This window comes from Chiloscyllium plagiosum, chromosome 5 (assembly GCF_004010195.1).
Source record: "Chiloscyllium plagiosum isolate BGI_BamShark_2017 chromosome 5, ASM401019v2, whole genome shotgun sequence".
Lineage (NCBI taxonomy): Eukaryota > Metazoa > Chordata > Chondrichthyes > Orectolobiformes > Hemiscylliidae > Chiloscyllium > Chiloscyllium plagiosum.
The window spans coordinates 119,859,141-119,885,278 of NC_057714.1; the positions used below are offsets into that span (position 1 = coordinate 119,859,141).

The window sequence follows — 26,138 nt, forward strand, 5'->3', positions numbered from 1 at the left end:
CACGCGCCCCCGCCCCTCCCAGCGTCCACCCTTTCTAAGCCATGCATTATCTTCTAAGTTTCTATTAAATCTCCCCATAACCTTCTAAACTCTAATGAATACGATCCCAGGATCCTCAGCTGTTCATTGTAGGTTAGGCCTCCCATTCCAGGGATCATCCGTGTGAATCTCCGCTGGACACGCTCCAGTACCAATATGTCTGTCCTGAGGTGTGGGGCCCAAAAGTGGGCACAATATTCAAAATGGGGCCTAACTAGCGCTTTATAAAGTGTCAGAAGCACATCGCTGCTTTTAAATTCCAAACCTCGAGATAAATGACAACATTACATTCGCTTTCTTAATCACGGACTCAACCTACAAGTTAATCTTTAGAGAATCCTGGACTAGCACTCGCAGATCCCTTTGTGCTTTGGCTTTATGAATTTTCTCACCGTTTAGAAAATAATCCATGCCTGTATTCTTTTTTCCAAAGTGCAAAACCTTGCATTTACTCACGTTGAATTTCACCAATGAATTTGATCATTGTGGCACTCCAAGTTACAAGTTACCAACTTAATAATGCCCCATGTATCCCTACTCTCTGCTTCCTTTCCATTAACCATTTCTCTTTCTATACAAATACCCTCCAATCCATAAAACCTTTGTGTATTAATATTTCATGTGGCATCTTATCAATGCTTTTCAGAAATTCAAGAGTACGATTTCACTAATTCCCCTTTAACCATCCAACTCATTACTTCCTCAAAAAATGCAAATATATTTATTAAACACCATTTCCTTTGTAAAGCCTGGCTGACTGCCACATTCTAATTTTATAAATATGTTTTAGTAATAAACCCGAGCATGTTCCTGACTGTTTGCACTTTCTGTTTCCTCGCTCTCTTTTCTTGAATCACCCTGTCACATTTGTTAACCCATTGAATCTACAACTGTCTTGATAACCGTAGGATGCAGGCAATCACAGTCCCAGAGATTTGTCAGCTTCAAGCCTTAAATTTCTTTAATACTTTACAAGATGTTCCTCATTCTTATTAGCCTTTATTTCTGCTGTCTAATGCGTTTTCTTTGGTTTGGACATGGACCATTTGCTATTCAGGCTATGATAAATCCATGCATGTCTGTTTTATTTGTGAATGATGAGTAGAGGAGTTTTGTTTGGATCTTATTGCAGGTTCCAGAAATCCAAAGTGCTCAAGGTCTTTTTTAAATCATGAGATACTGAGACAGATGGTTTCTTTCAGGTCTAAATGCAATGATATGGTCACTGTGGTAAGAACAATGCATTTGTTGCTGCAGATCCTCTAACATTTATATACAGGATAACGCATCCAAAATCAAATAAAGAAAGCAAACTTCTACCAAAATTGCACAAACACATACATGGGTTGGACTGTAGGAGCACAAGACAAAAGCCCACCACCATAATGTCAGGGCAACAAGCTATGGTCAGCAAGTGCCATTTGCATCTGATGCATGCTTGATCTCCTCTATTGTTTGAAGGGCCAGTGTACAGCGAGTTTTACTCAGTATCGCAACTGCGCTGTGCTTGTCCTGGGAACGCTTGACAAGGAAATGTTGACAAAACTTTATATTGTGTGGAATTGCTGTACTTGCCCTTAGAACTTTGCATTGTAAACTTTACTTCATTTCTAACCCATACTATACTTGGCTGGGAGAACGCAACAGGACATAATGATGTCAAAGAGTGTGGCAGTGGAAAGCACAGCCGCTCAGGCAGCATCCGAGGAGCAGGAGACTTGATGTTTCGGGCACATGCCCTTCATCAGGAATGAGGCTTATGGGCCAAAGGGGCTGAGAATGCAATATGGGGTGAAGATGATAGGTCAGAGGGGAGTATGGAACGGATAGGCAGGTAGAGAGACTGACAGATAGGACAGGTCAAGCTCCCACAGCTACCTGGACATCTACTACAAACCCACCGACTCCCACAGTGACCTGGACTACACCTCCGCCCACCATCTCCTGTGAAAATGCTATCACTTATTCCTAATTCTTTCGCCACACCTGCTCCCAGGATGACCAATTTCACCATAGAACATCCCAGATGGCCTCCTCCTTCAAAAGACCACCATTTCCCCCACCATGTGGTCAATGATGCCCTCAAGCATATCTCCGCCGCTTCCCACATCTCTACCCTTGAATCGTACCCCTCCAACCGCAACAAGGTCAGAACCCTCCCTTGTCCTCACATTCCACCCCACCAACCTCCGGATACATTGCATTATCCTCCGCCATTTCCACCACCTACAAAAAGATCCCACCACCCAGAATATATTACCCTCCCCACCCCTATCAGCGTTTCGTAAAGACCATTCTCTCCATGACTCCCTTGTTAGGTCCATGCCCCCCATCCCACCCTCCACTCCCGGCAGCTTCCCCTGCCATCACAAGAATTCCAAAACCTGCGCCCATGCCTCCACCCTCACCTCTCCCCAAGGCCCCAAAGGATCCTTGCACATACTTCAGAGATTTATCTATACTTCCACACATCATCTATTGTATCCGTTGCTCCCATTGTGGTCTCCTCTATATTGGGGAGACAGGACACCAACTTGCGGAACGTTTCAGAGGACATCTCTGGGACAGTAACTCCCCCACCCACTCCGCCAAGGACATGCAAGTACTGGGTCTCCTCCACCGCCAAACCATTACCACCCGACACGTGGAAGAAGAAAGCCTCATTTTCCACCTTGGGACCCTCCAACCACACAGGATCAATGTGGATTTCACCAGGTTCCTCATTTCCTTTCCCTCTATCTTAACCCAGGTCTAACCTTCTAACTCACCACCACCCTCTTGACCTGTCCTACCTGTCAATCTGCCTTCCCACCTATCTGCTCCACCCTCCTCTCCAACCTAGCAGCTTCACGCCCAACTTCATCTACCTATCGCACCACCCGCAGCTACTTTCCCACAGCCATTTATCTCTCAGCCCCCTTAGCCCACAAGCCTCATTCCTGATAAAGGGCTTATGCCCGAAACATTGATTCTCCCGCTCTTCGGATGCTGCCTGACCGGCTGTGCTTCGGCTCTGATCTCCAGCATCTGCAGTCCTCACCTTCTCCTAGGACATAGTAATGACTTATCTGCATATAAAATATTTTGCACTGGACTTGGGAGTGCCTGAGGATATCAATGAGCTAGAAAATTGATTTATTTGTAGCAATACAACTCAAATGTTAAACAAGCATAAAACAAATTACCCTACTCATAATGAAGGTAAAGTGGTCATAAAGGGTGACTTCAGAGAAACATGCCCTTACCTTGGCAGGGTAGAAGTTGTAACCCCGCTGATGTGATCCGATAGCAGCCTCTCAGATCTAATGTCCGTAGCCTCGATGACAAGTGCAATAGCTTTACCAGAACTTCATCAGTAACCAATGAAAATGATGACGTGGCCAAGCACAATTCCTCCAATTCAGAGAAACCAACCTCTGGTGAAACAATCATAGTGCAAGCCTTCGGAAACCAGGTTAAGTTCAGGAGTCTCAGCACCTGCACAAGAATTTGTTAGATTAGGTTCTGAATACCTAGAATGATAAGGGATGAGGTCTAAACTGTTGCTGTATGCACAGGAAAAGAATAAGAAATCACAGTGCAAAACTAGGCCAGCTACTGCAAGGCCATTGCTAACAATGATGATCTGTCATGAATGTTAATTTGTTGCTTTTGGTTAATTTGTTAAAGCATTATTTTGCTTGCTGTACAGACAGATCATACCATACAAATTGCATCATGTAGCAGAATAGAGTGCACAATAACTGTTACACTGTACACTGGGTGGCAGAGCAGCTCAGTAGTTAGCACTGCTGCCTCACAGCACCAGGAACCTGGGTCCGATTCCAGTCTCAGGTGACTGTGCGGAGTTTGCACATCCTCCCAGTGACTGTGTGGGTTTCCTCCGGGTGCTCTGATTTCCTCCCACAGTCCAAAGATGTGCAGATCAGGTGAGTTGGCCGTGTTAAATTGCCCATACTGTCCAGGAATGTGCAGGTTTGGTGGGTTAGCCATAATAAGTTCAGGGTTACAGCAATGGTGGGGGGGTGGGGGCAGGGGGGGAATGAGTCCGTGTAGACTTGATGGGCTGAACGGCCTGCTTCCACACTGTAGGGATTCTACGGTAACAGTGTTACAGCTGCAGAGAAGGTGTAGCAAAGATCAACATTAATGTTTGAGAGGTCTGTTCAAAAGTCTGCTAACAGCGGGGAAGGAGCTGTTCTTTAAACTGTTGTTCCATTATATGCTGCTTTGCTTTACTATTGACTGGTTAATTTCCTGTCACTGAACCTCCCACCCCCCAACTCTCGCACTCTCACTGCCTTCTCTCGAACCTTCCCTGTGAGCACTGACAGTATAGAGATGGATTGCAGCAATTCACAAAATTTGATTCAATAGCAACTTGGATAACGGCATAGAAAGTTATATATTCGCCAAAGATACAACGTAAGGCAGTATTGTACAGTGTGGAACTGCTATACTTGCATTATAGACAGTGCAAATAGCAGCACAAAATTAAAAAGCAATACTGATAGACTAGCTGAATGGGTGAAAATGTGACAGATGGTGTTCAATGAAAGCAAGTGTGAAGTTATCAATTTTGGACTGTGGGGGGATAGATCAGAGTACTTTCCAGATGGTATGAAGTTAAATACAGTGAATGTTTAACAGACTTGGAATTTCAGGTGCGTAGTTCTTTAAATGCCATGATCCGGTGCTGAAAATAATCAAGAAAACTAATGGAATGCTGCCCTTTATCTCTAGAGGACTGGAGGTAGAAGGATGCAGAAGGAAAGAACATAGGAAGGATAAATTGGTCTTGGAGGGAGAACAACATAGGTTAACAAGAATGATATCTAGACTTCAGAGGTTATATTATGAGAAGAAATTATACAATGTAGGACTGTTTTCTCTAGAATTTCAAAGATTAAGGGTGGTCTGATCACAGTCTTCAAGATTTTAACAGGAAAAGACAAGGTAAAGATAAACTATTTCCACTGGTTGGAGATTCTTGAGCTATATGGCCAGTCTCAGAATTACAGCCAGACTATTTAGGAGAGATGTTAGGAAGCACTACTACAAAGGATGGTAGATCCTCAATCATAGACCGCAATCAGTGAAGATAGATAACTGCACCTCCAGCACGATAACACAACACTGGAGCCCCCCCACCAAAGACGCGTCCTCGGTCCTCTACTGTAGTCCCTGTAAACCCACGACTGAGCTGCCAAATTTCAAACAAACACCACCTACAAGTTCACTAACGACATCCCCATAGTTGAATGGATATCTAACAACAATGAGTCAAAATACAGAAGGGAGATAGAGGACTTGGTGATGTGGTACAATGAGAACAACCTGTCTCGCAACATCAGCTAAACTAAAGAACTGGTCAATGTCTTCAGAAAGAAAGAAAGGAGGAGAAAATGCCCCCATCTACATCAACAGAGCTGAAGTTGAGAAGATGGAGAGGGTCAAGTCCCTCTGAGTGACAATAACCAAAAATCTGTCCTGGACTTCCCATATAGATGCGATGGGCAAGAAGGCACAACACGTCTTCCTCAGGCAGCTCAGGAAATCTGGCATGTCCATTAGGACCCTTGCCAACTTTTATAGATGCACCACTGAAAGTGCATAACGGCCTATTATGGAACTGCTCGCCCGGGACCATGGGAAACTACAGAGGTGGCTTGCACAGCCCAGACCCTCACCGAAGCCAACCTCCCATCCATGGACACCATTTACATGGCTTGCGGCCATGGAAAGGCTGCCAATATCATCAAAGATCCACTGCACCCCAGTAACGATCGCCTACAACCTTTTCTATCAGGCAGAAGCTAAAGGAGCTTGAACACACACACACACACACACAGTTTCAGGAACAGCTTCTTACAGGCCATTATAAGACTGATGAATGGACACTCTAGCCTCAAATAATGCTGACCTTGCTAAGTGCACGCTCTGTGCAACGTAACCTGTATGGGTCTGTCTAAGTCTTTCTGATCTGTACATTCTTGCTTACTGTGATCTGCTGTACTGCTCATAAACTAAGCTTTTCACTGTACTTCGATAGACAGGACAATAAATAAATAAATGTTTGGAACTCTTTTCCACAAATGGCAGCTGATACAGAATCAATTGTTGATTTTAAATCGGAGATAGATAAATGTTTGACAAGTAACGATGCTAAGGGATATGCGCCAAAGACAGGTATATGGAGTTAAGCTTTCCTGATAAAAGACTTACGCTTGAAACGTCGACTCTCCTGCTCCTCAGGTGCTGCCTGATCTGCTGTGCTTTTCCAGCACCACACTCTCGACTCTGATCTCCAGCATCTGCAATCCTCACTTTCTCCTCTATGGAATTAAGGCTACAGGTCACCCATAATCTCACTGAATGGCAGAACAGACTGGTCCTGTTATCACTTCCCAAGTTTGCTGGCCACAGTAGAAATATAGCAACATTGAAAACAGGACAAATAGGCCACTCAACCCTTCAAGCCCTGCTCCACCACTCAATATCATGGCTGATCATCCAACTCAGTATCCTGTTCCCACTTTCTCCCATAATTATGATCCCTATAAGCCCCAATAACTATCCAACTCCTTTCTGAAAGCAGTTAATATTTGGCCTCAATTGCTTTCTGTGGCAGGCAAGTCCACAGGCTCACCACTCTCTGGGTGAAAAAAAATTCTCATCTTAGTCTTAAAAGGCCTAACTCATGTCCTTCTGTGACACTTGGGTGTGCAACCTTCTTCCCAGAGGAAGAAGAAAACAAAATGGACCAATGTAACAATTTTGGTGCTGTAAGGTTCAGTTCCTAATAACTCTATACTAATTATGTTCAATTGTACATGAGTTGTATATTTAACTAAGGATTTAAATTTTGCCCTCTAAGCAGATTTGAAGTCCTCACCCGCTTCAAGACCACTACCATCATCTCGGTATCAAAAGAAAACTCATGCAGTATGCCTCAATGACTACTGCCTGGTGGTCTGGCCTCCAGAATGATGAAGTGCTTTGAAAGGTTAATCATGGCTGATATCAGCTCTAGCCTCCCAGCCTGTCTTGGTCCCTTGCAATTTACCCACCACTGCAACAGGTCCCTAGCCATCTCCCTAGCCCTACACTCATCCCTGGAACATCTAGATAACAAGGAGACCTGCTTAGGCTCCTAATCATGGCGTACAGCTCAGACTCCAACAAAATAATTCCAAACAAATTAATCTCCAAAATCCGAGACCTAGGTCTCTGCTCTGCCCTCTGCAACTGGATCCTTAATTGCCTGACCCACAAACAGCAGTCAGTGAGAAGAGGCAACAGCACCTCCTCAATGACAATCCTCAACAATGGTATTCCCACAAGGCTGCAAACTCAGCCCTTTACTGTACTCCCTGTGTACTCATGACTGTCTGGCCAAATCTTGAGCTAACGCCATCTACTATTTCGCTGACAACACTAACTTTGTAGACCAGATCTCAAAAGAATGACCAGACAGAATACAGGATAGAATGCTTAATGAATGGAATAAAGAGAACAATCTCTCCCTCAACATCAGCAAAACAAAAAAGCTGGTCATCGACTTCAGGAAGCAATATGGAGGGCACAACTCTATCTACATCAATGATGTGAGGCGGAGATGGTCGAGAGCGTCAAATTCCTAGGAGTTATGATCACCACCAATCTGTCCTGGTCCAGCCAGGTTGATGTGATGGTCAAGAAAGCACAACAATGCCTGTTCTTCAGGAAGCTAAGGAAATTTCACATGTCCATAAAGACTCTTACTATTTTTTATGTATAGACTATGGAAAGCATTCCATCTGAATGCATCACAGCTTGGGATGGCAACTGCTCTGCTCAGGACCATAGGTAACTATAGAGAGTTGTGAATGCAGCGCAATTCATCACCCAAGCCAACCTTCCATTCACTAACTCCATCTACACTTCTCATTCCCTCGGAAAGGCAGCCAACATAACCAAAGACCCCTCCCACTGGTCATAATCTCTTCAAACCTTTTCCATTAGGCAGAAGATACAAAAGCTTAAACACATGGACTAACAGAGTCAAGAACAGCTTCTTCCCCGCTGTTATTAGACTGTGAATGGACCTCTCAAATTTCAAATTTAATGCTGACCTCACTCTTTGCGCGATTTCTTTGCAGCCGTAACATTGTATTCCTCGCTTTGTTCTATCACCCTATACACTTTGTATGGTTTGATCTGCCTGTACTGCATGCAAAACAAAATTTTTCACTGTACCTTAGTACTTGACAATAATAAATCAAATCAATTTCAGTAGATAGACTAAAGTTGTGGTTGGTGGATTAGCTGGGGTATGCAGTAATGTGCAACTCCTTAAATAGAACTGTGTAAAGATTAGCTTTAATTCTACTCTTCAAATTGATTTCGGGATCATAGCAATAGCCTGATAGGAGGGATTGAAACTGACAGTTGAGAGGAATCAACATACAAACATCCTGGAGGGATTTGAAGATGAAGGCAAGTTGGAGACAGGCCATTAGTTTGCAAAAATGGATGCTGTATTTCTAAGGAAGGGCACTGAAAGGGTGATGGACTTCCTATCTAAAAGACAAGACAGGAAACAATTTCTCCTGAAATACCTGCAGCTTGGGACAGCCTGCCTGCAACATTTCAATGCAGAACTGGAAGTAGGGGTTGGTCTGCTTGATTTCAGTGTTCACCTCCAGCAGTCGAAGTTCAGTACAGCAGCCTGCCTACAGGGCAGAATCATAAGAGAAAATGAGTGAATAAAGCAGGCAGCCAATTGAAAAATGTTTCATTGTAACTGATGCTGCTCTGTTAGCTTGTTCCTCTGAACAAACTGGAACAGAATATCACTTTCACACAGAATGGTAACAGCACAAGAGTCCTTTCAACCAGTCTAGTCTATGCAAGACATATGATGGAGCACTTCACGAAGTGCCACTCTCAAACTTTTACCTCACTGTGTTGAAATGTTTCCTTTCCAGATAGTGATCCAATTCCCTTCCGAAAGGCTCAAATGTAGCTTACCTCACCACAGTCTCAGGCAGTGCATTCCAGATCTTAACCTCCTGCCACCTAAACATTTTTCTCTTCATGCCATCATTGCTTCTTTTGACAATTATCTTCAAACTGTGGTCTTCAGTTCTCAATCCTTCTAATAAAGGGAACAGTTTCTCCCTATCTCTACCCCCCAGCACCCTCATGATTTTGAACACCTCCATGAAATCTCCTCTCAGCCTTCTCCAAGGAGAACAGTCCCAACTTCTCCAATCTATGCTACTGGTTCTAAGGACAAAAGGAACTTCATTCTCATGAATCTTTTCTCCACTTTATCTGTAACGTCTGTGTATCTTTCTCAAAATGTTGTGTCTAGAAGAGGATACAATACACTGAACTGGTGTTTATATAGGTTGAACATAACTTCCTTGGCTTTTGTGCTCTATGTCTTTATTGATACATCCAAAGCCAGTATATTCGCTTCTCCTTCTACCTTCCATGATTTATGCAAATATACACCTAAGTTTCTCTGTCCCTGCAATCCTATTATATTTTATCTCTGCACTTTCTCCAGCAGAACAAATCTCTTCATGGTTTGCTGCATTCAACATCATTTGCCAGTCTCTGCCTATTACCCTACAACCTCGCCAAGCCTTTTCAAAGTCCCACACTAACATAAGACCATCGGATAAAGGAACTGAATTAGGCCATTTGGCCCATCAAGTCTGCTCAGCCATTTGATCATGAATATGTTTCTTGACTCCATTCTCCTGTCTTCTCCCCGACACCTTTGATCTCTTTCCTAATTATGAACCTATCTCTATGTTAAACACACTCAATGCTTCCACAGCTTTCTGCAGTAATGAGTCCCAAAGATTCACCACCCCCTTGCTGAAGAAACTCCTCCTTGTCTCAGTTCTGAAGAGTAGCCCCTTCGCTCGGAGGCTCTGCCCTCAGATCCTAGTCTCGCTTACTTCTGAAAAGATCTTCTCCATGTCCACTCTATCCAGGCCTCAGTATTCTGCAAGTTTCAATCAGATTCCCCCTCATCCTTCTAAACTCCATCAAGTATAGACCCAGAGTCCTAAACTGCTCTTCGTATGATAAGCCCTTCGTCCCTGCTATCATTTTCATAACCCTCCTGTGGACCCTCTCCAAGTCCACTTTAGATATCAGGCACAAAACTGCTCACAACATTCTAAATGCTTGGCAGAATTCTCCCTGGTCACTACCTGTTGCTTTAACGAAATAAGATTAACTGGTCATTGGCTGTGTCTGTTGGTACCATGAACAAATCCCACTCCAGGAATTCACAATAAAAACTAAAAGTAGCATCCCAGTGCTGTACTGAGGGAATGCTGCACTGTTAGAGGTGCTCTTTTCATATGAGAATATAAATCAAAAGCTTCACTGCTCTTTCAAAGTGGAAAGATCCCACAGTATTATTTCAATGGGGGAAATTAATGTGTCCCACCCAATAAATATCCATCAATCAACATTACTAATACTGATCAGATCATTAGCAGATTGCGTTTTTGCAGGAGGCTACAGATCACAAATTGGTTGCCACATTTACTACATTATAGCAGTGGCTAAATTTATAATTACATTTATAATTATAATAGCTGTCAAATGTTTAAAATCTATTAAAGTCCAGACGTTTAGGGATATCTAGTAATTCCTGATCTCCCTCATTTTCTGTCCTGCTGCTGTTCTGACAGACAGTTTAGAATCTCAAACAAGCTAACAGATGAGGACTGGTTCAGGTCACAGCCAGAGAGAACTAGACTCAAGAGGTCAATCCATCTGTGAGCCCCACATTCTGTAGAGATATGTAAATGGATGGCCATGCTGGGAATGGGAACATTCAGAAATAATGTGCATTTATTTAACATTTTACAAAACATCACAACTCCAAAGACCTTTACAGGTAATTAAGATTACTTTGAAAAAGTAATCATCACTGGAATATTTAAACTCAGCAGACAATTTGCATATTGCAAGTTCTCACAAACAGAAATGTGGTCCGTTTTCTAAGTGAAGTTGTTTGATGGATAAATATTGACCAGGGCACCAATAAAAATTCCATTACTCTTCAAGGAAACTTTTTCTATGTTCACTTGAAAGAAAAGGTGAGGCTTCGGTTTAACTTCTCCAAAAGACAACACCTCCCCTGTACAACACACACTCAATACTGAACCCATATCCTTCTGATCCAGAGACTGCCTCACTCAATCACAGGAAAAGTGAATGGCAACCTGAGAGCAATAAAACAAAAGGAAAATAATGAAAACGATCAAAATAACAAAGTAATATCCAGTAAGCTTTAACTTAAAATATTAATTTATTACAATAACATATTAAACAAATGAAGACCATGTGCATCAGACAAGCCTTGGCCAGCCTGTCAGTCTATACAGCCTCCTAAATATTATTGCATCTTTTCTTATACTCTGGTGGTGGAATACAAGGACAATATGTAGAACGTACTTTACATTCAACAAAAGGTTTTCTCTCCCATTCAAACATAATAGGCTCCTGAGGGGAAAAAATGTTCAGGGATGCATGGTAAAGATGGGACAGCATGATTAAATGAGTTTGTCTTGCAAAGAGCAGGCACAGACAATAGGCTAAATGGCTTCCTGCTGTTAACCATTCCATGATTCTGGCTTGATGCTATAGCATGCCTTACCACAATGGCATTGAAGATGTTGTGCAGGCGACTGTTGTATGTCACACAAAGCTGTCTGAGATTTGAACCTGCTGCTTCAAGAAAATTAACAACAGCGGCAGTGTCAACCTGCAAAAAGCAAACAACATGGGAGTCAAAACTAAAGGAAACAGCTTCCCGCTTTTCAGAATCCATAGTTCTGAAAGGTCTCCCTGACGAAGTCTCAGCAGCTTTTTGAAGGGTTCTGAGAGTGTTCAGAGGCAAGGATATCATGCTAAACAAAATCAGCCTCATTATCACTGGATTCTCAACCCAGTGAAATTAAAATAGTCAGTGACCCTTAAAATTTCTAAATTGATCCAAACCAAACCTTATGAATAAAGATCTTGTCACAGCAAGTTCATAAATAAAAATAAGAAAATTATTCATAATGTAACTTTAGCTAAACACAGATAAACAAGACAATCTTATTAATATCTACAATCTAAAGCCTAATTCTCTTTGATCATAACCCTCACTCTCAATCGGACAGACACAGAGTTGAGATAAATTCGAAAGAAAATAAAAGAATTTTAATTTGCCAGTTCAATAAACTGTTTCAAACAATGGATACCAGGCCTTCCTGAAATCCTTGGGTAATGGGTTGTTCATAGCCAAGTAGAACTGTATATCTTGCTTCAATTCCGAAGTCACCGGTTAATGCAGCCAGTTTCAGTAGACTTCCAGAATTATTTATTTATTTCTTACAGACTTGGATTCTTTTCTCAGAACAATCAACAATTCAATAACAGAAGAGAAACTAGACAGAGAACAAAATAAAAGAAAGACAGTCTCTAGAAACTTCCAACATCATACTGTCTCCTACCAAACCAAGTCAGAACTCTTTCTTTTTGTTTTTTCTTTTCAAACTACATTGGTTGGTTAGCACTTGTCCTCCTTTGATTGAACAATTCAACATCCAAACCAGGTGCCAGCCTTGAGCATTGTAACCACTCGTTGTCAAGTTACCTACAGTGTCCTTAGAGCAGTAATTAAGTTGCATTTCTTCCCAGGCAAGTTTGCCACAGTAAATATCTATCTTTGACCTCTTCGAAACCAAGCTGCTGTTCAAAGTTCAATTCTTTACTTCAATTCTTAGTTCCAAACAAAAAGAAAAATGAGAATAATAGTCGAAAAAATGACGGTCTCAACATGCGGATCAAGGAAGTTATAGCAACATGGCTGGAAAGAATAACAATGGTTTTTTTGAGGATAGTGAGAATTATGAATTTGCTGTCATGATACAAAAAGAACATTCAACACAATGGCTGATGGCCAGAAGCTGAACAGGTAAGAAACCAAGGGAGCAATGCAATAGACAAGGTGCATTTATAGCAACATTAATTACTTTACACAGGAATGCCCTACCTGCTAATGTAGTCAACTCAGCCAAATTAGGGAGATTTAAACAATCCTTAGATAAGCACATGGATGATTTTGGGATAGTGTAGGGGGACGAGCTGAGAATAGTTCACAGGTCGGCGCAACATCGAGGGCCGAGGGGCCTGTTCTGCGCTGTATTGTTCTATGTTCTAAGTAGTAGAAGTCATTTGGCCCTTCAAGCCCGCTCTGCATAAGATAAGATTATGGCTGATCCAACTGATGGTCTCAACTCTACTTTTCTGTCTACCCCCATACCCTCTGATTGCCTTGTCAATCAAAAAAATCTCTCTCATTATCTTAATAACATTCAATTAACCTACTCACTTCTCTCTAGGGAAATTAATTCCAGACTCTCAATTTTTGTTGAGAGAAAAAATGCTTCCCTCCTCTCCATCCTTAATAGGAGACATCTTTTCTTTTTAAAACTCTATTCCGTAGGTCTGGTATCAACCGCAAAAGGAGATACGCCATCAGCAATCCCTCAGTCAAGCCCTCTCATGATCTGTGCTTTAAATAAGACCACCTTCCAATCGTCTAAACATCAGCAGATACAGATTCAACATGTCTGCAGTTTTCCTCATGAATCCATAATGGCATGTTGCCTCCATGGTACTGGGGTGAATGATGTCATTAAGCAACTCTAAAAAGGGAGAGTAAAACAACCAGCAGCTCTGGTCCACACTGGATTCAAAAGCGTGTGTAGAAAAATGGATGGGATCCTTCATTCAGAATTTAGGTAGTTAAGTAAAAAAAAGACAGAAGTAGTCCAGGTTATTTCCACTGTCATGTATGAGTGAGTATAGAAATAAGAGGAAAAGGCAGATAAATGCATGGGTGGAGATTTGGTGCAGGAGAGAGTGTTTTAGATACTTGGGATCAGTTACACAGCACTAGAGCTACCTTTAAGTCCATCATGTTGTGTCAACTTATCTGCACTAGTCCCAGTTTCCAGCACTACTGGGCAACTTGAGATCTCTTCAGGTGATATAGTCCTAGTTCTGTTCAAGTGTAAACTAAGATCCTCACAGGGTATTTTGCTAATGCTATTGAGAAAGGTTTAAACTAACAAGGCAGAATGTGGGAACCAGCAGGTAATGTCTTTTAGGAAGACCAAGATGTAAAACTGTGGGAAAATAGATTGGTCAGCTAATACATGCAGTCATTACAAGAGAAAGTAATAAAGTTTAAAACAAGGCTAGTGTGAATGCATGGAATGTAGTAAATAAGATTTAAGAGTTACAGGCACAGATTACAAAGTGAAAATATAACATTATGGCTAAAACAAAGATTTATCTCATGGAAGGACAGGACTGGTTGAGAGATATTTCCAGGTAGAAAGTGTTCAGTGTGTTGTCTTAACTGCTTTCTATAACGGAGAATTCCACAGTCTCACGACTCCTCATCTCAATCCTAAATGGCCTACCCTGTATTCTTAAACTGCGACCTCTAGCTTGGACCCCTGGTCACTGGAAAAATCCTTCCTGCATTAACCCTGTCTGGTCCTAAAATTTTATAGGTTTCTAAAGGTAACCGAATCAGTGGTTTCGATCACTGAAATTACAGAAAAAAAATTGAGAAAACAAAAAAATTATGATCACTGAAGAATTCAGAAATAGCATTCTTGTAAGCCTAAAATGATGTAGATGACCATCAAGTGCCAAAGTTCAGAGAAGCACCAAATTCTGGCAGGTAACTATGATGTCTGTTACAAACAGCTATAGATGGGGAGCTAGTCAGACAGAAATCCCCAAGGGAAGTGTGGACCAGAAAATAAGTGAATGGAAAAGGTATTAGATATAGAGAACAAACAAAAGATGACAGTGTAGTAAAAAGGGAAAGGCTCGACCCAAAAAATCTCAAGAAAAGTCTAAAAATAAAGAAAATAATGTTTTCACTGCAATAAGACTGAATGTATCAAAGTGGCCCAACAGGTCCACACTGACTCTCCAAACAATATCCCAACCAGACCCATTCCCCTACCCTATCATTCTATATTTAGGTGGTCCTCCTGGACGAAACACACACAGACATGGGGAGAATGTGTGAACTCCACACAGTTAGTCACCCAAGGCTGGAATCGAACCCAGGTCCCTGGCACTGTGAGGCAGCAGTGCTAACCACTGAGGAATCGTGCCAGCCCCTATAAATTGAATATTAAATGGAAGACCAACTACAGTATGAGTGTCTAAAGAATCCTCACAAGAAGGGGAAATCAAGCAAGGAAATTAGTATTAAACTGAAGCAGGAGCACAAAGAGAACATTTCCTTAAAATGTAATAAGGGGACAGGTAAGAAAATTTGTCTCCAATTATTCATAAAGACAATCAGACTACTGGAACACCAAAATCCTATTACATAGATCAATGCAGTACAGGAGCAGGTCCTACAGCCCACCATGTCTATGCCAACTGTGACAACACTCTAAACTAATCCCATCAGAAAGATATGAGAGAGACCTAAGGGGCAACGTTTTCACATGCAGAGGGTGGTACGTATATGGAATGTGCTGCCAGAGGAAGTGGTGAAGGCTGGTACAATTGCAACATTTAAAAGGCACCTGGATGGGTATATGAATAGGAAGAGTTTGGAGGGATATGGGCCGGGTGCTGGCAGGTGGGACTAGATTGGGTTGGGATATCTGGTCGGCATGGACGGGTTGGACCGAAAGGTCCGCTTCTTTGCTGTACACCTCTATGACTCTCTAAATGTTATGAGTGATACACAAAGTTACAATGGTCACTTTCGGCATGCGGAAAAACAAAGGCTCTCAAATCATTTCTATTGGTGAGGATTCCATAAAAATGTGCTCAAATTCTGCCAGACCTATCATTCACATAAGTAAATGGGGAAATCCCAGCTATCATTTCCAATACCGTTTGACAAAGCATTTAGCAAGGGTTTAACAGCTTGCATAAAAATTCTGCCTGAATCCAGGTTTGGTAAAATACAAGTTGATGTAAACTATGTAGTAACATGGTCCCTCAAAGACTTTATTGGTAATATGTTAAAATGAAAATGCAGCAGTAAGATTCCAGACAGCATGTCTTTACATTGATAAAATCCACACATTGTTACAATAGCTGATATTTATCTGGTTCTCAGTCAATGGAAAGTGTACCAATGTCCTTTCCACAAGTCGATTTTGGTGACAAATCATGCAGGATGAGCCTCAGATAAAGGGGTGTCTATTTAAAAATGAGTTAAGGAGGCATTTCTTCTCTGAGGGTTCAATGTCTTTGGAACTCCTTACCGTGACGGTAGTGTCCTTATGTATAGTTAAGACTGATATTGATAGATTCTTGATCAGAGAATCAAGGGTTATGGGAAAAACATAGGAGTGTGAATGAGAGGTATGTTGCATCAGCCATGATCCCATAGAAAAGGAAAGGAGGTTTGAAGGGTCAAACAGCCTACTTATAAGGACCAGGAGTGGGCAATTCAGCCTCTCAAGCCTCGTCCACCATTTAATACAATAATGTCTGATCTCATCTTGGCCTCAACTCTGCTTTCTTACTCGTTGTCCATAACATTCAACACATTACTGTCAAAAACCTGACTATCTCCTCAAATTTACTGAATGTCCCAGCATCCAATCTACTCTCAGGTGGTGAACTCCACAGATTCATGACTATTTGAGAGATGTAATTTCCTTCATTTCAGTTTTAAATCTGCTACCCCTTCTCCTAAAACTACGACCTCTTGTTCTGGAAGGCTTGTGGTCTAAGCTAGCAGATGTGGGCGGCACGGTGGCTCAGTGGTTAGCACTGCTGCCTCACAGCACCAGGGATGTGGGTTCGATTCCCGCCTGCCTGTGTGGAGTTTGCACATTCTCCCCGTGACTACGTGGGTTTCCTCCGGGTGCTCTGGTTTCCTCCCACAAGCCAAAGATGTGCAGGTCAGGTGAATTGGTCGTGCTAAATTGTCCACGGTGTTAGGTGCGTTAGTCAGGGGTAAATATAGTGTAGGGGAATGGGTTTGGGTGGGTTACTCTTCGGAGGTACTCTTCGGAGGGACGGTGTGGACTCGTTGGGCTGAAGGGCTTGTTTCCACACTGTAGCGAATCAAAATGTGCATGGTCTCCTAGTTATCACTGAAGTGTTGTGTGTGTCATGGACACAACCACAAACTTTTGACTAGAACCCCTTTTTCGGTTGAGCAACATTTGCCTGCTCCAGTCAGATTTATTAGCATTAACCAATCTGGCTGTCTCATTCGGGCCAGCTTATTGGCAGCCCTAATCATGCAAGCATTTAACAAGTTAAATTGCATCTTTTTTTTAGATTACTTACAGTGAGGAAACAGGCCCTTCGGCCCAACAAGTCCACACCGACTCGCTGAAATGCAACCCACCCAGACCCATTCCCCTACATTTACCCCGTCACCTAATACTACGGGCAATTCAGCATGGCCAATTCACCTAACCTGCACATTTTTGGAGTGTGGGAGGAAACCCACGCAGACACGGGGAGAATGTGCAAACTCCACACAGTCAGTTGCCTGAGGCGGGACTACGGGCAATTCAGCATGGCCAATTCACCTAACCTGCACATTTTGGGAGTGTGGGAGGAAACCCACGCAGTCACGGGGAGAATGTGCAAACTCCACACAGTCAGTTGCCTGAGGCGGGAATTGAACCCGGGACTCTGGCGCTGTGAGGCAGCAGTGCTAACCACTGTGCCGCCATATGATTGAGATTTCTCATGGGCTGATCAAAATAGAATGATTTCACTCCTAACACTGGAAATGCTTTCATAAAGTAACAGCCTGTTTATTAAGGAGCCAAGTTAGTGAAATTTCTACTCACTGACGTTAGCAGGAAGCAGTAACCCACCCTCAGCTATATGTCAGTTTGCGAACTCAGCGGTTTCCACACTCTTAGCCAATAAGATTGTGCCCATGATTATTATTGCAATGGCTGAGTGTTAATAAGTATTGCTAACCCAACCGACCAGAAAAGGTTCCGAGAACTTAATAGTTCTTAATAGAACTTAATCCACTATCTAGAAATTGAACATTTGCCTTCTACCCAATTAAAATCTCCAACCATTCAATAAACTCCAGGTCAGCACAAGTTACACAGAATTCACATCTACAGGAGCTCAAGGGTTAATGGAGAGGGAAGTACAAATTTGAAGGCCAGAATCTCAATTAGATTAGCCATTTATTGAATGGTCTTAAGGGGCTAAATGAGCTATTGCATCTATTTCAAACATTGATACCTATAATCCTAAAATTACAAAGGTTAACTACAGACTGATTAGATTCACACTAGTGCAAAACTCCTAGAAATTATATTAAGGGATAAGACTGCAGGGGTTAGTGAATCAGTAGCAATAGACATAAACTCAGGATTTTTTAAAAAAACAAAGTTTTTCCCCAATGTGAAAAACCAGGAAATAGTCATTGAAATAAGGTTGACCATAGTGAAAAGGGATTTTTTTTAGATCAAGTTTTGTTTAAAAAAAATGAAAGTTATAATGAATTATTATTAGCCTACACGAGATAGGCTGACTAAACTCTTAGTTAAACTGGTGCAATTGTGCACATTAACTGGAGTGTAAGCCCACAATTCACAAGTAGCTCACTTACCACTGAATGCTGCAGGTTTAAATTTTCCAGCTTCTGGCAATGGGTGGCCAATGCCTCAAAGACATCAGATGTGACACCAGTGCAGTTGGTCAGCCGCAACGATATTAAGTGTGGACAGGATTCAGTAATGGTCTGGAAAGAAAACAAAACAACATTGCTGTTTTGAAAAATGGTCATTTAATACTACAGAACTTGAATAATCAAGAGAAACATGTTGCCAAAGCTTTTCATCTTGGACTCATCAGGACAAAACATCACAACAATTTATCTTACAGAAGGCAAGGATGATTGAGTGATTGGTTGGCATTTAGATTCCAATTGGCCAAGGTGTTGCCATTGATAAAGAAACAGTTGCAAGTGCAGCCTTTACTGTAATTAGCATCACATAATAACATCAGAAATAGGAGCAGGAGAAGGCCATTCAACCCCACAATTCTGCTACATTATTCAAAAAGATAATGGCGGATCTGCTCTAGGCTTCAACTCCTCATATCCCCCAGCTCCCATTACCACAAAAATCTCATCTTTAAATATTTTCAGTGATCTAACCTCCGTAACAGGAATCCTGATGAAAAGCTTATGACAGAAAGATCAACTCTCCTGCTCCTCAGATGCTGCCTGACTCGTTGTGCTTTTCCAGTGCCACACTTTTCAACTTTGATTGTGTTAAGCTTTCTTAAGGATCAATTTCTTCCTTAATAATTGACCTTAGCTATTTCCTAATGACAGATAAGAGACTAACTGGCCTATAGTTTCCTGTTTATTCCTCCAGCCTTCTGGAACAGAGGTTCACAGTAGCAGTTTTCAAATCTGCTGGAACCCTCTTGGATTACTGGAAGGTCTGCAGTATTTTGATCAATATCTCCTCTATCTCTGCAGCCACTTCTGTTAAAAGCCTTAAATGCAGGTCATCAGGTCCTAGAGCCTTGTCCACCTTTAGTCCCATTAGTTTGCCAAATAACTTGATGCTCATGATAAAGACTATTACAAAATCTTTTCTCCTAATAGCTTCCTGATTATCTGTTTTGTTTATAGTGCCCTCTACAATGAAAACCAATACAAACTAAGTATTTCAAATATATGGAAATTCACTATAGGATCGTTGCAAGGTGGGACTAGGGAATTAATGAAGCAGTATCATTTACCCCTGGGAGCAACGACCAGAGGGCTGCTGGAAAGGTAAATGACTGCTTTAAAAGCTTACCTCATGAAAGGTGGAGCACATACTGAGCAGGAGCAGACATGGGACTGCTGAATAAGTGAAGTAATACGTCTGGGTGTTCGCATTACCTGAAACACTACCTAGATAGTGTTTCCCACCCATCCTCCTCCTCCTCTAACCAAAGAAAAGAGTTCTGTCCGTCAGATTGGTAAGGTAACTAGTTTTTTTTTATTCTTTATTTTTCAATAGTCTCTTTGGGAATTTAAAATAGTGGGGATGGAAGTTAGGGCAGTTGAATGTACCTTCTGCAGAATGTGGGATGTAAGGGTCACCAAGAATGTCCCTGCTGACTTCATCTGCAGGCAATGCATCCAACTCAAGCTTCTCAAAAACTATGTTAGGGAGCTGGAGCTGGATGAACTTCGGATCATTTGGAAAGTGGAGGGGGTTATTGAGAGGAGTTACAGGAAGTCACACTTCAGGTACAGGAAAAAGGTAGATGGGCTATAGTCAGAGGACGGAAAGGGAACTAGCAGACAGTGCAGCAATCCCCTGTGGCTGTTCCCCTCAATCACAAGCATATCTTTGGATACTGGGGGGGAGGGGGGTGGAGGGGTGAAGACTTCCCAAGGGAAAGCGATGGGGTATACAGGTCTCTGGCACAGAGTTTGTCCTTGTTGCCCAAAAGGGAAAAGGGGGGGGGGAGAAGAGAAGAGCATTAGCCATTGGAGACTCCATAGTTAGGGGGAACAGATTAACAGTTCTGTGGGAACAAGAGAGAGAGAGAGACACCCATGGTTGGTGCGTGGCTGCCCAGGGTTCGTAATGTCTCGGATTATGCTTTCAGGATCCGTGAGGGGGAGGGGAAGCAGCCCCAAGTCGTGGTCCACATAGGCACCAATGACATAGGTAGGAAAAGGGATGGGGATTTAAGGCAGAAATTCAGGGAGCTGGGAGTGGAAGCTTAGAGCTAGAACAAACAGTTATCATCTCTGGTTTGTTACCTGTGCCATGTGCTAGCGAGGAGAGGATTAGGGAGAGTGCAGTTGAACACATGGCTACAGGGATGGTTTCAGGCTCATTCTGATGTAGATGGGACCTCTACAAATAGGATGGTCTATACCTGAACCAGAGAGGTACTAATATCTTGCGGGGGAGAAATTTGCTAATGCTCTTCAGGCAAGTTTAAACTAATTGAGCAGGGGATGAGAACCTAAATTGTTGTTTCAGTGTCCAGGAGGTTGAAAGTAGCAAGGTCAGAAATAAGGTTTCAAAGTCACAAGAGTGCACCGGCAAGCATGAAGGTGGTTTCAAGTGTGTCTACTTTAATGCCAGGAGCATCCGGAATAAGGTGGGTGAACTTGCAGCATGGGTTGTTACCTGGGATTTTGATGCTGTGGAGCAGGGACAGGAATGGTTATTGCAGGTTCCAGGATTTAGATGTTTCAATATGAACAGAGAAGATGATAAAAGAGGGAGTGGTGTGACATTATTAGTCAAGGACAGTATTACGGTGTCAGAAAGGACATTCGAGGTCTTGTCTACTGAGATAGTATGGGATAAGGTTAGAAACAGGTAAGGAGATGTCACCCTGTTGGGAATTTTCTATAGGCCTCCAAATAGTTCCAGAGATGTAGAGGAAAGGATAGCAAAGACCATTCTGGATAGGAGCGAGAGTGACAGGGTAATTGTTATGGGGGGGACTATAACTTTCCAAATATTGACCAGAAACACTACTGTTCGAGTACTTTAGATGGGTCAGGTTTTGTCCAATGTGTGCAGGACAGACCAACAAGGCGTGAGGCCACATTGGATTTGGTACTGGGTAATGAACCCAGCCAGGTTTGGAGGTAGGCGAGCACTTTGGCAATCGTGACCACAATTCCGGTTATGTTTACTTTCGCGATGGAAAGGGATAGGTATACACTGCTGGAAAAGCGTTATAGTTGGGCGAAAGGCAATGATGATACGATTAGGCAAGATTTACGATGCATAGGATGGGGATAGAAACTGCAGGGGATGGACACAATTGAAATGTGGAGCTTATTCAAGGAACAGTTGCTGCATGTCCTTGATAAGTATGTACCTCTCAGGCAGGGAGGAAGTGGTCGAGCAAGGGAGCCATGGTTTACTAAAGAAGTTGAATCTCTTACCAAGAGGAAGGAGGAGGCTTACGATAGTATGAGACGTGAAGGTTCAGTTAGGATGCTTGAGAGTTACAAGTTAGCTGGGAAAGACTTAATGAGAGAGCTAAGAAGCGCCAGGGGACATGAGAAGTCATTGGCAGATAGAATCAAGGAAAGTCCTAAAGCTTTCCATAGGTATATCAGGAATAAAAAATGACTAGAGAAAGATTAGGGCCAATCAAGGACAGTAGTGGGAAGTGGTGCATGGAGTTAGAGGAGATAGGGTAAGCGCTAGATGAATATTTTTCATCAGTATTCACACTGGAAAAAGACAATGTTGAAGAGGAGAATACTGAGATATAGGCTACTAGACTAGATGGGGTTGAGGTTTACAAGGAAGTGGGGTTAGCAATTCTAAAAAGTATGAAAATAAATTGGCCAGATGGGATTTATCCTAGGATGTTCTGGGAAGCCAGGGAGGAGATTACACAGCCTTTGGCTTTGATCTTTCCATCATCATTATCTACACGAATAGACAATAGGTGCAGGAGTAGTCCATTCTGCCCTTCGAGCCTGCACCACCATTCAATATGATCATGGCTGATCATCCTTAATCAGTATCCTGTTCCTGCTTTATCTCCATAACCCTTGATGCACTCGCCCATCAGCGGAAACATGTTTCCTGCCTCCAGAGTGTCCAATCCTTTCATAATCTTGTATGTCTCAATCAGATCCCCTCTCAGTCTTCTAAACTCAAGGGTATACAAGCCCAGACACTCCAGTCTTTCAGTGTAAGGTAATCCCACCATTCCAGGAATTGACCTCATGAACCTATGCTGCACTCCCTCAATAGCCAGAATGTCTTTCCTCAAATTGCATGCTTACCTTCATTGACTGGTGTACAAGAACTCCCAGATCTCTCTGTACAGCCCCTTTACCTAAATTGATTCCATTTAGGTAGTAATCTGCCTTCCTGTTCTTGCCACCAAAGTGGATAACCATACATTTATCCACATTAAACTGCATCTGCCATGCATCTGACCACTCGCCTAACTTGTCCAGGTCACCCTGTAATCTCCTAACATCCTCCTCACATTTCACCCTGCCACCCAGCTTATTATCATCAGCAAATTTGCTAATGTTATTGCTAATACCATCTTCTATATCATTAATATATATTGTAAAAAGCTGCACAGTGACAGAAAATTGGAGAATAGCAAATGTTGTCCCTTTGTTCAAGAAGGGGAGTAGAGACAAACATGGTAATTATAGGCCATTGAGCTTTATTTCAGTTGTGGGTAAAAGGTTATCAGAGATAGGATTTGTAATCATCTAGAAAGGATTAAGTTGATTAGGGATAGTCAACACGATTTCGTGAAGGGTAGGTCGTGCCTCACAAACCTTAGAGTTCTTTGGTCACCTCCCCAAACAGGTGGATGAGGGTAAAGTGGTTGATGTGGTGTATATGGATTTTTGTATGACATTTGATAAGGTTGCCACAGTAGGCTATTGCACAAAATACATTGCATTGGATGGAGGGTGATTTAACGGTTTGGATCAGAAATTTGCTCGCTGAAAGAAGACAGGGTGGTGGATGATGGGAAATGTTCATCCTGGACTTCAGTTACTAGTGGTGTACCACAAGGATCGGTTTTGGGTCCATTGCTGTTTGTCATTTTTATAAATGAACTGGATGAGGACATAGAAGGAAGGGTTAGAAAATTTGCAAATGACACTCAAGTCAGTGGAGTTGTGAACAGTGCTGAAGGATGTTGCTGGTTACAGAGGGACACAGATAAGCTGCAGAGTTGGGCTGAGAGGTGGTAAATGAAGTTTAATGTGGAAAAGTGAGAGGTCATTCACTTTGGAAGGAGCAACAGGAATAAAGAGTACTTGGCTAATGGAAGATTCTTGGTAGTGTAGGTGAGCAGAGAGATCTCTGTGTCAATGTACATAGATCCCTGAAAGTTGCCACCCAGGTTGATAGGGTTACTAAGGTATACGGGGTGTTAGCTTTTATTGGTAGAGGGACTGAGTTTCAGAGCCATGAGATTATGTTGCAGCTGTACAAAACTCTGGTGTGGCCACACTTGGAGTATCGCGTACAATTCTGGTCACCACATTATAGGAAATATGTGGAAGCTTTGGAAGGGGTTCAGAGGAGATTTACTCAGATGTTGCCTGTTATGGAGGGATGGTCTTATGAGGAAAGGCTGGGGACTTGACGCTGTTTTCATTAGAGAGAAGGTTGACAGGTGACTTAATTGAGACATATGATCAGAGGGTTAGATAGGGTGGTCAGGGAGAGCCTTTTTCCTCGGATGGTGATGGCTAACACGAGGGGACATGACTTTAAATTGCAGGGTAATAGATATAGTACAGATGTCAGAGTTAGTTTCTTTCCTCAGAGCGTGGTAGGGACATGGAACGCCCTGCCTGCAACAGTAGTAAATTCAACAACTTTAAGGGCATTTAAATAGTCATTGGATAGGCATATGGATGATAATGGAATAGTGTAGGTTAAATAGGCTTTAGATTGTTTTTGTACACCTGCAGAAGCTCTTGCTATTTGTTTTCATTATTTCCTGCCAATTTACTTTCATAATCGATTTCTGTCCCTCTTTATTACCTTTTTAATCATATGCTGCTGGTTCCCAAAGAATCCCCAATCTTCTGGCCTGCTATATTTCACCACTTTATGTCCTAGTTTTTGACTGAATGCTCCCCTTGGACATCTTTATTAACCAGATTATTATTAAGCAAAATATAGCCACTGCTGTCTAAGTGGTAATTCCCTCCAACAGGATGCCGCTGTTAATCCAAAAAGCCATTCTGCATATCACTTCATTGAGTAATATAGTTTACAAATTTTAGTGCCAGTACAAAGGGCGTACATACACTGTACGGCCCAGTGATTGGCTGGTCGAATCAAACAGTATGTTCCCTCAGTAGTTTGTAAAAGGCAGATATCAGACTATAAGCAGACAGCTATGCATATAAAATTCAGAAGAAAATCTCTACACTTAAAATGTAATTCTACATTTGAGCAACATTCATTGAAGAACTGAGTTCTGTAACAGCTACATTAATAACCAACATAATCACTGGAAGTCACGTTTCATTTACGCTTATTGAGAGCAACATATAATCAAATCCATACACTCATTCTCTGCAAATAAAAGGAATTTTTTCTCAAATGTCTTACACAGATTTGAAATTCAGGTATTCTAGGGAGCTATAGTTGCCCATGGCATTCTTCAAGGTAAGAAGCCTGTTCTGTTTAAGCCAAAATAAAAGCCAATCAGTACCCTGTCCTCCTGTGATATAAATTGTTGTGATAGTTTGAAATTTGATATTTTGCAATTGTCCTGACAAGTTCAAGACAAAAAGCTTCAGCAACATATCTCTCCCTTCAGTAATATTGTAAAAATACTGGGACAGCAGCAAGACCAGGAACACTGCTTCTATGTCATACGGGATGGGGTGATATTATATGTGATATTACAGGAATTAGACTCAGTTCCAGCACAAATATTCCATCAATTTTCATCCTATCTCAACATTAGGTGACAAATCAGATCAACTGTACGACATAAAAATCTCTTTAAATCACCAATATCACTTTTTAAATTGCAGGATAAAGCTCATTTCTCTCCTTATGAAGTATGCTCAGGTATCATGAAACGGTAAAGCTCCTTCTGCAGTTTAACTACAACAGTAGAATTATATCTTAATCAATGGTCCACTGAGGAAGTATAAGGTATAAGCTTTGGATTGTGTAACAACAGCTCAGCTAGCATGACTTTGACCAGATAAGAACTTGCAGTAAACAGAGTGCTGGAGGCAAGGGTAGTGGGTTGACAAGGTGAAAAGCATCCATTATGTAATGCCAGTTTACAAGGTTAGGAACATTCACTATGTAATACCAAGTGGCTTAATCTTTACTGTTGATGCTTGTTGAATGTAACGGTCACCCAATCAATATAGATTGAGCCTTATTTAGATGTTGCTCCCTGTAAGCGACTATATAATTCCTTAAGAATCTGCTGTTTGAGAGAAGACCAAAAACTCGTGTCTCTGTGCACATGGGTGATCATACTCTCTCCCTCCAGGGCCCGGAATAAAGATGAAGCAGGTAAAGCCATAC

General features: G+C 42.0%; 1 protein-coding gene across 3 annotated transcripts in view; it reads right to left on the minus strand.

The window, feature by feature from the left end:
* fbxl6 (F-box and leucine-rich repeat protein 6) overlaps nucleotides 1-26,138 on the minus strand; it is a 52,380-nt gene that overhangs the window by 12,432 nt on the left and 13,810 nt on the right. For all 3 annotated transcript variants that reach the window (XM_043690915.1, XM_043690916.1, XM_043690918.1), the window contains exons 5-8: nucleotides 18,704-18,835; nucleotides 11,714-11,821; nucleotides 8,640-8,753; nucleotides 3,285-3,516 (exon numbers count right to left, since the gene is read on the minus strand). In XM_043690915.1, coding sequence (XP_043546850.1) covers nucleotides 3,285-3,516; nucleotides 8,640-8,753; nucleotides 11,714-11,821; nucleotides 18,704-18,835 — 586 coding nt within the window. The remainder of the gene's footprint in view (nucleotides 1-3,284; nucleotides 3,517-8,639; nucleotides 8,754-11,713; nucleotides 11,822-18,703; nucleotides 18,836-26,138) is intronic.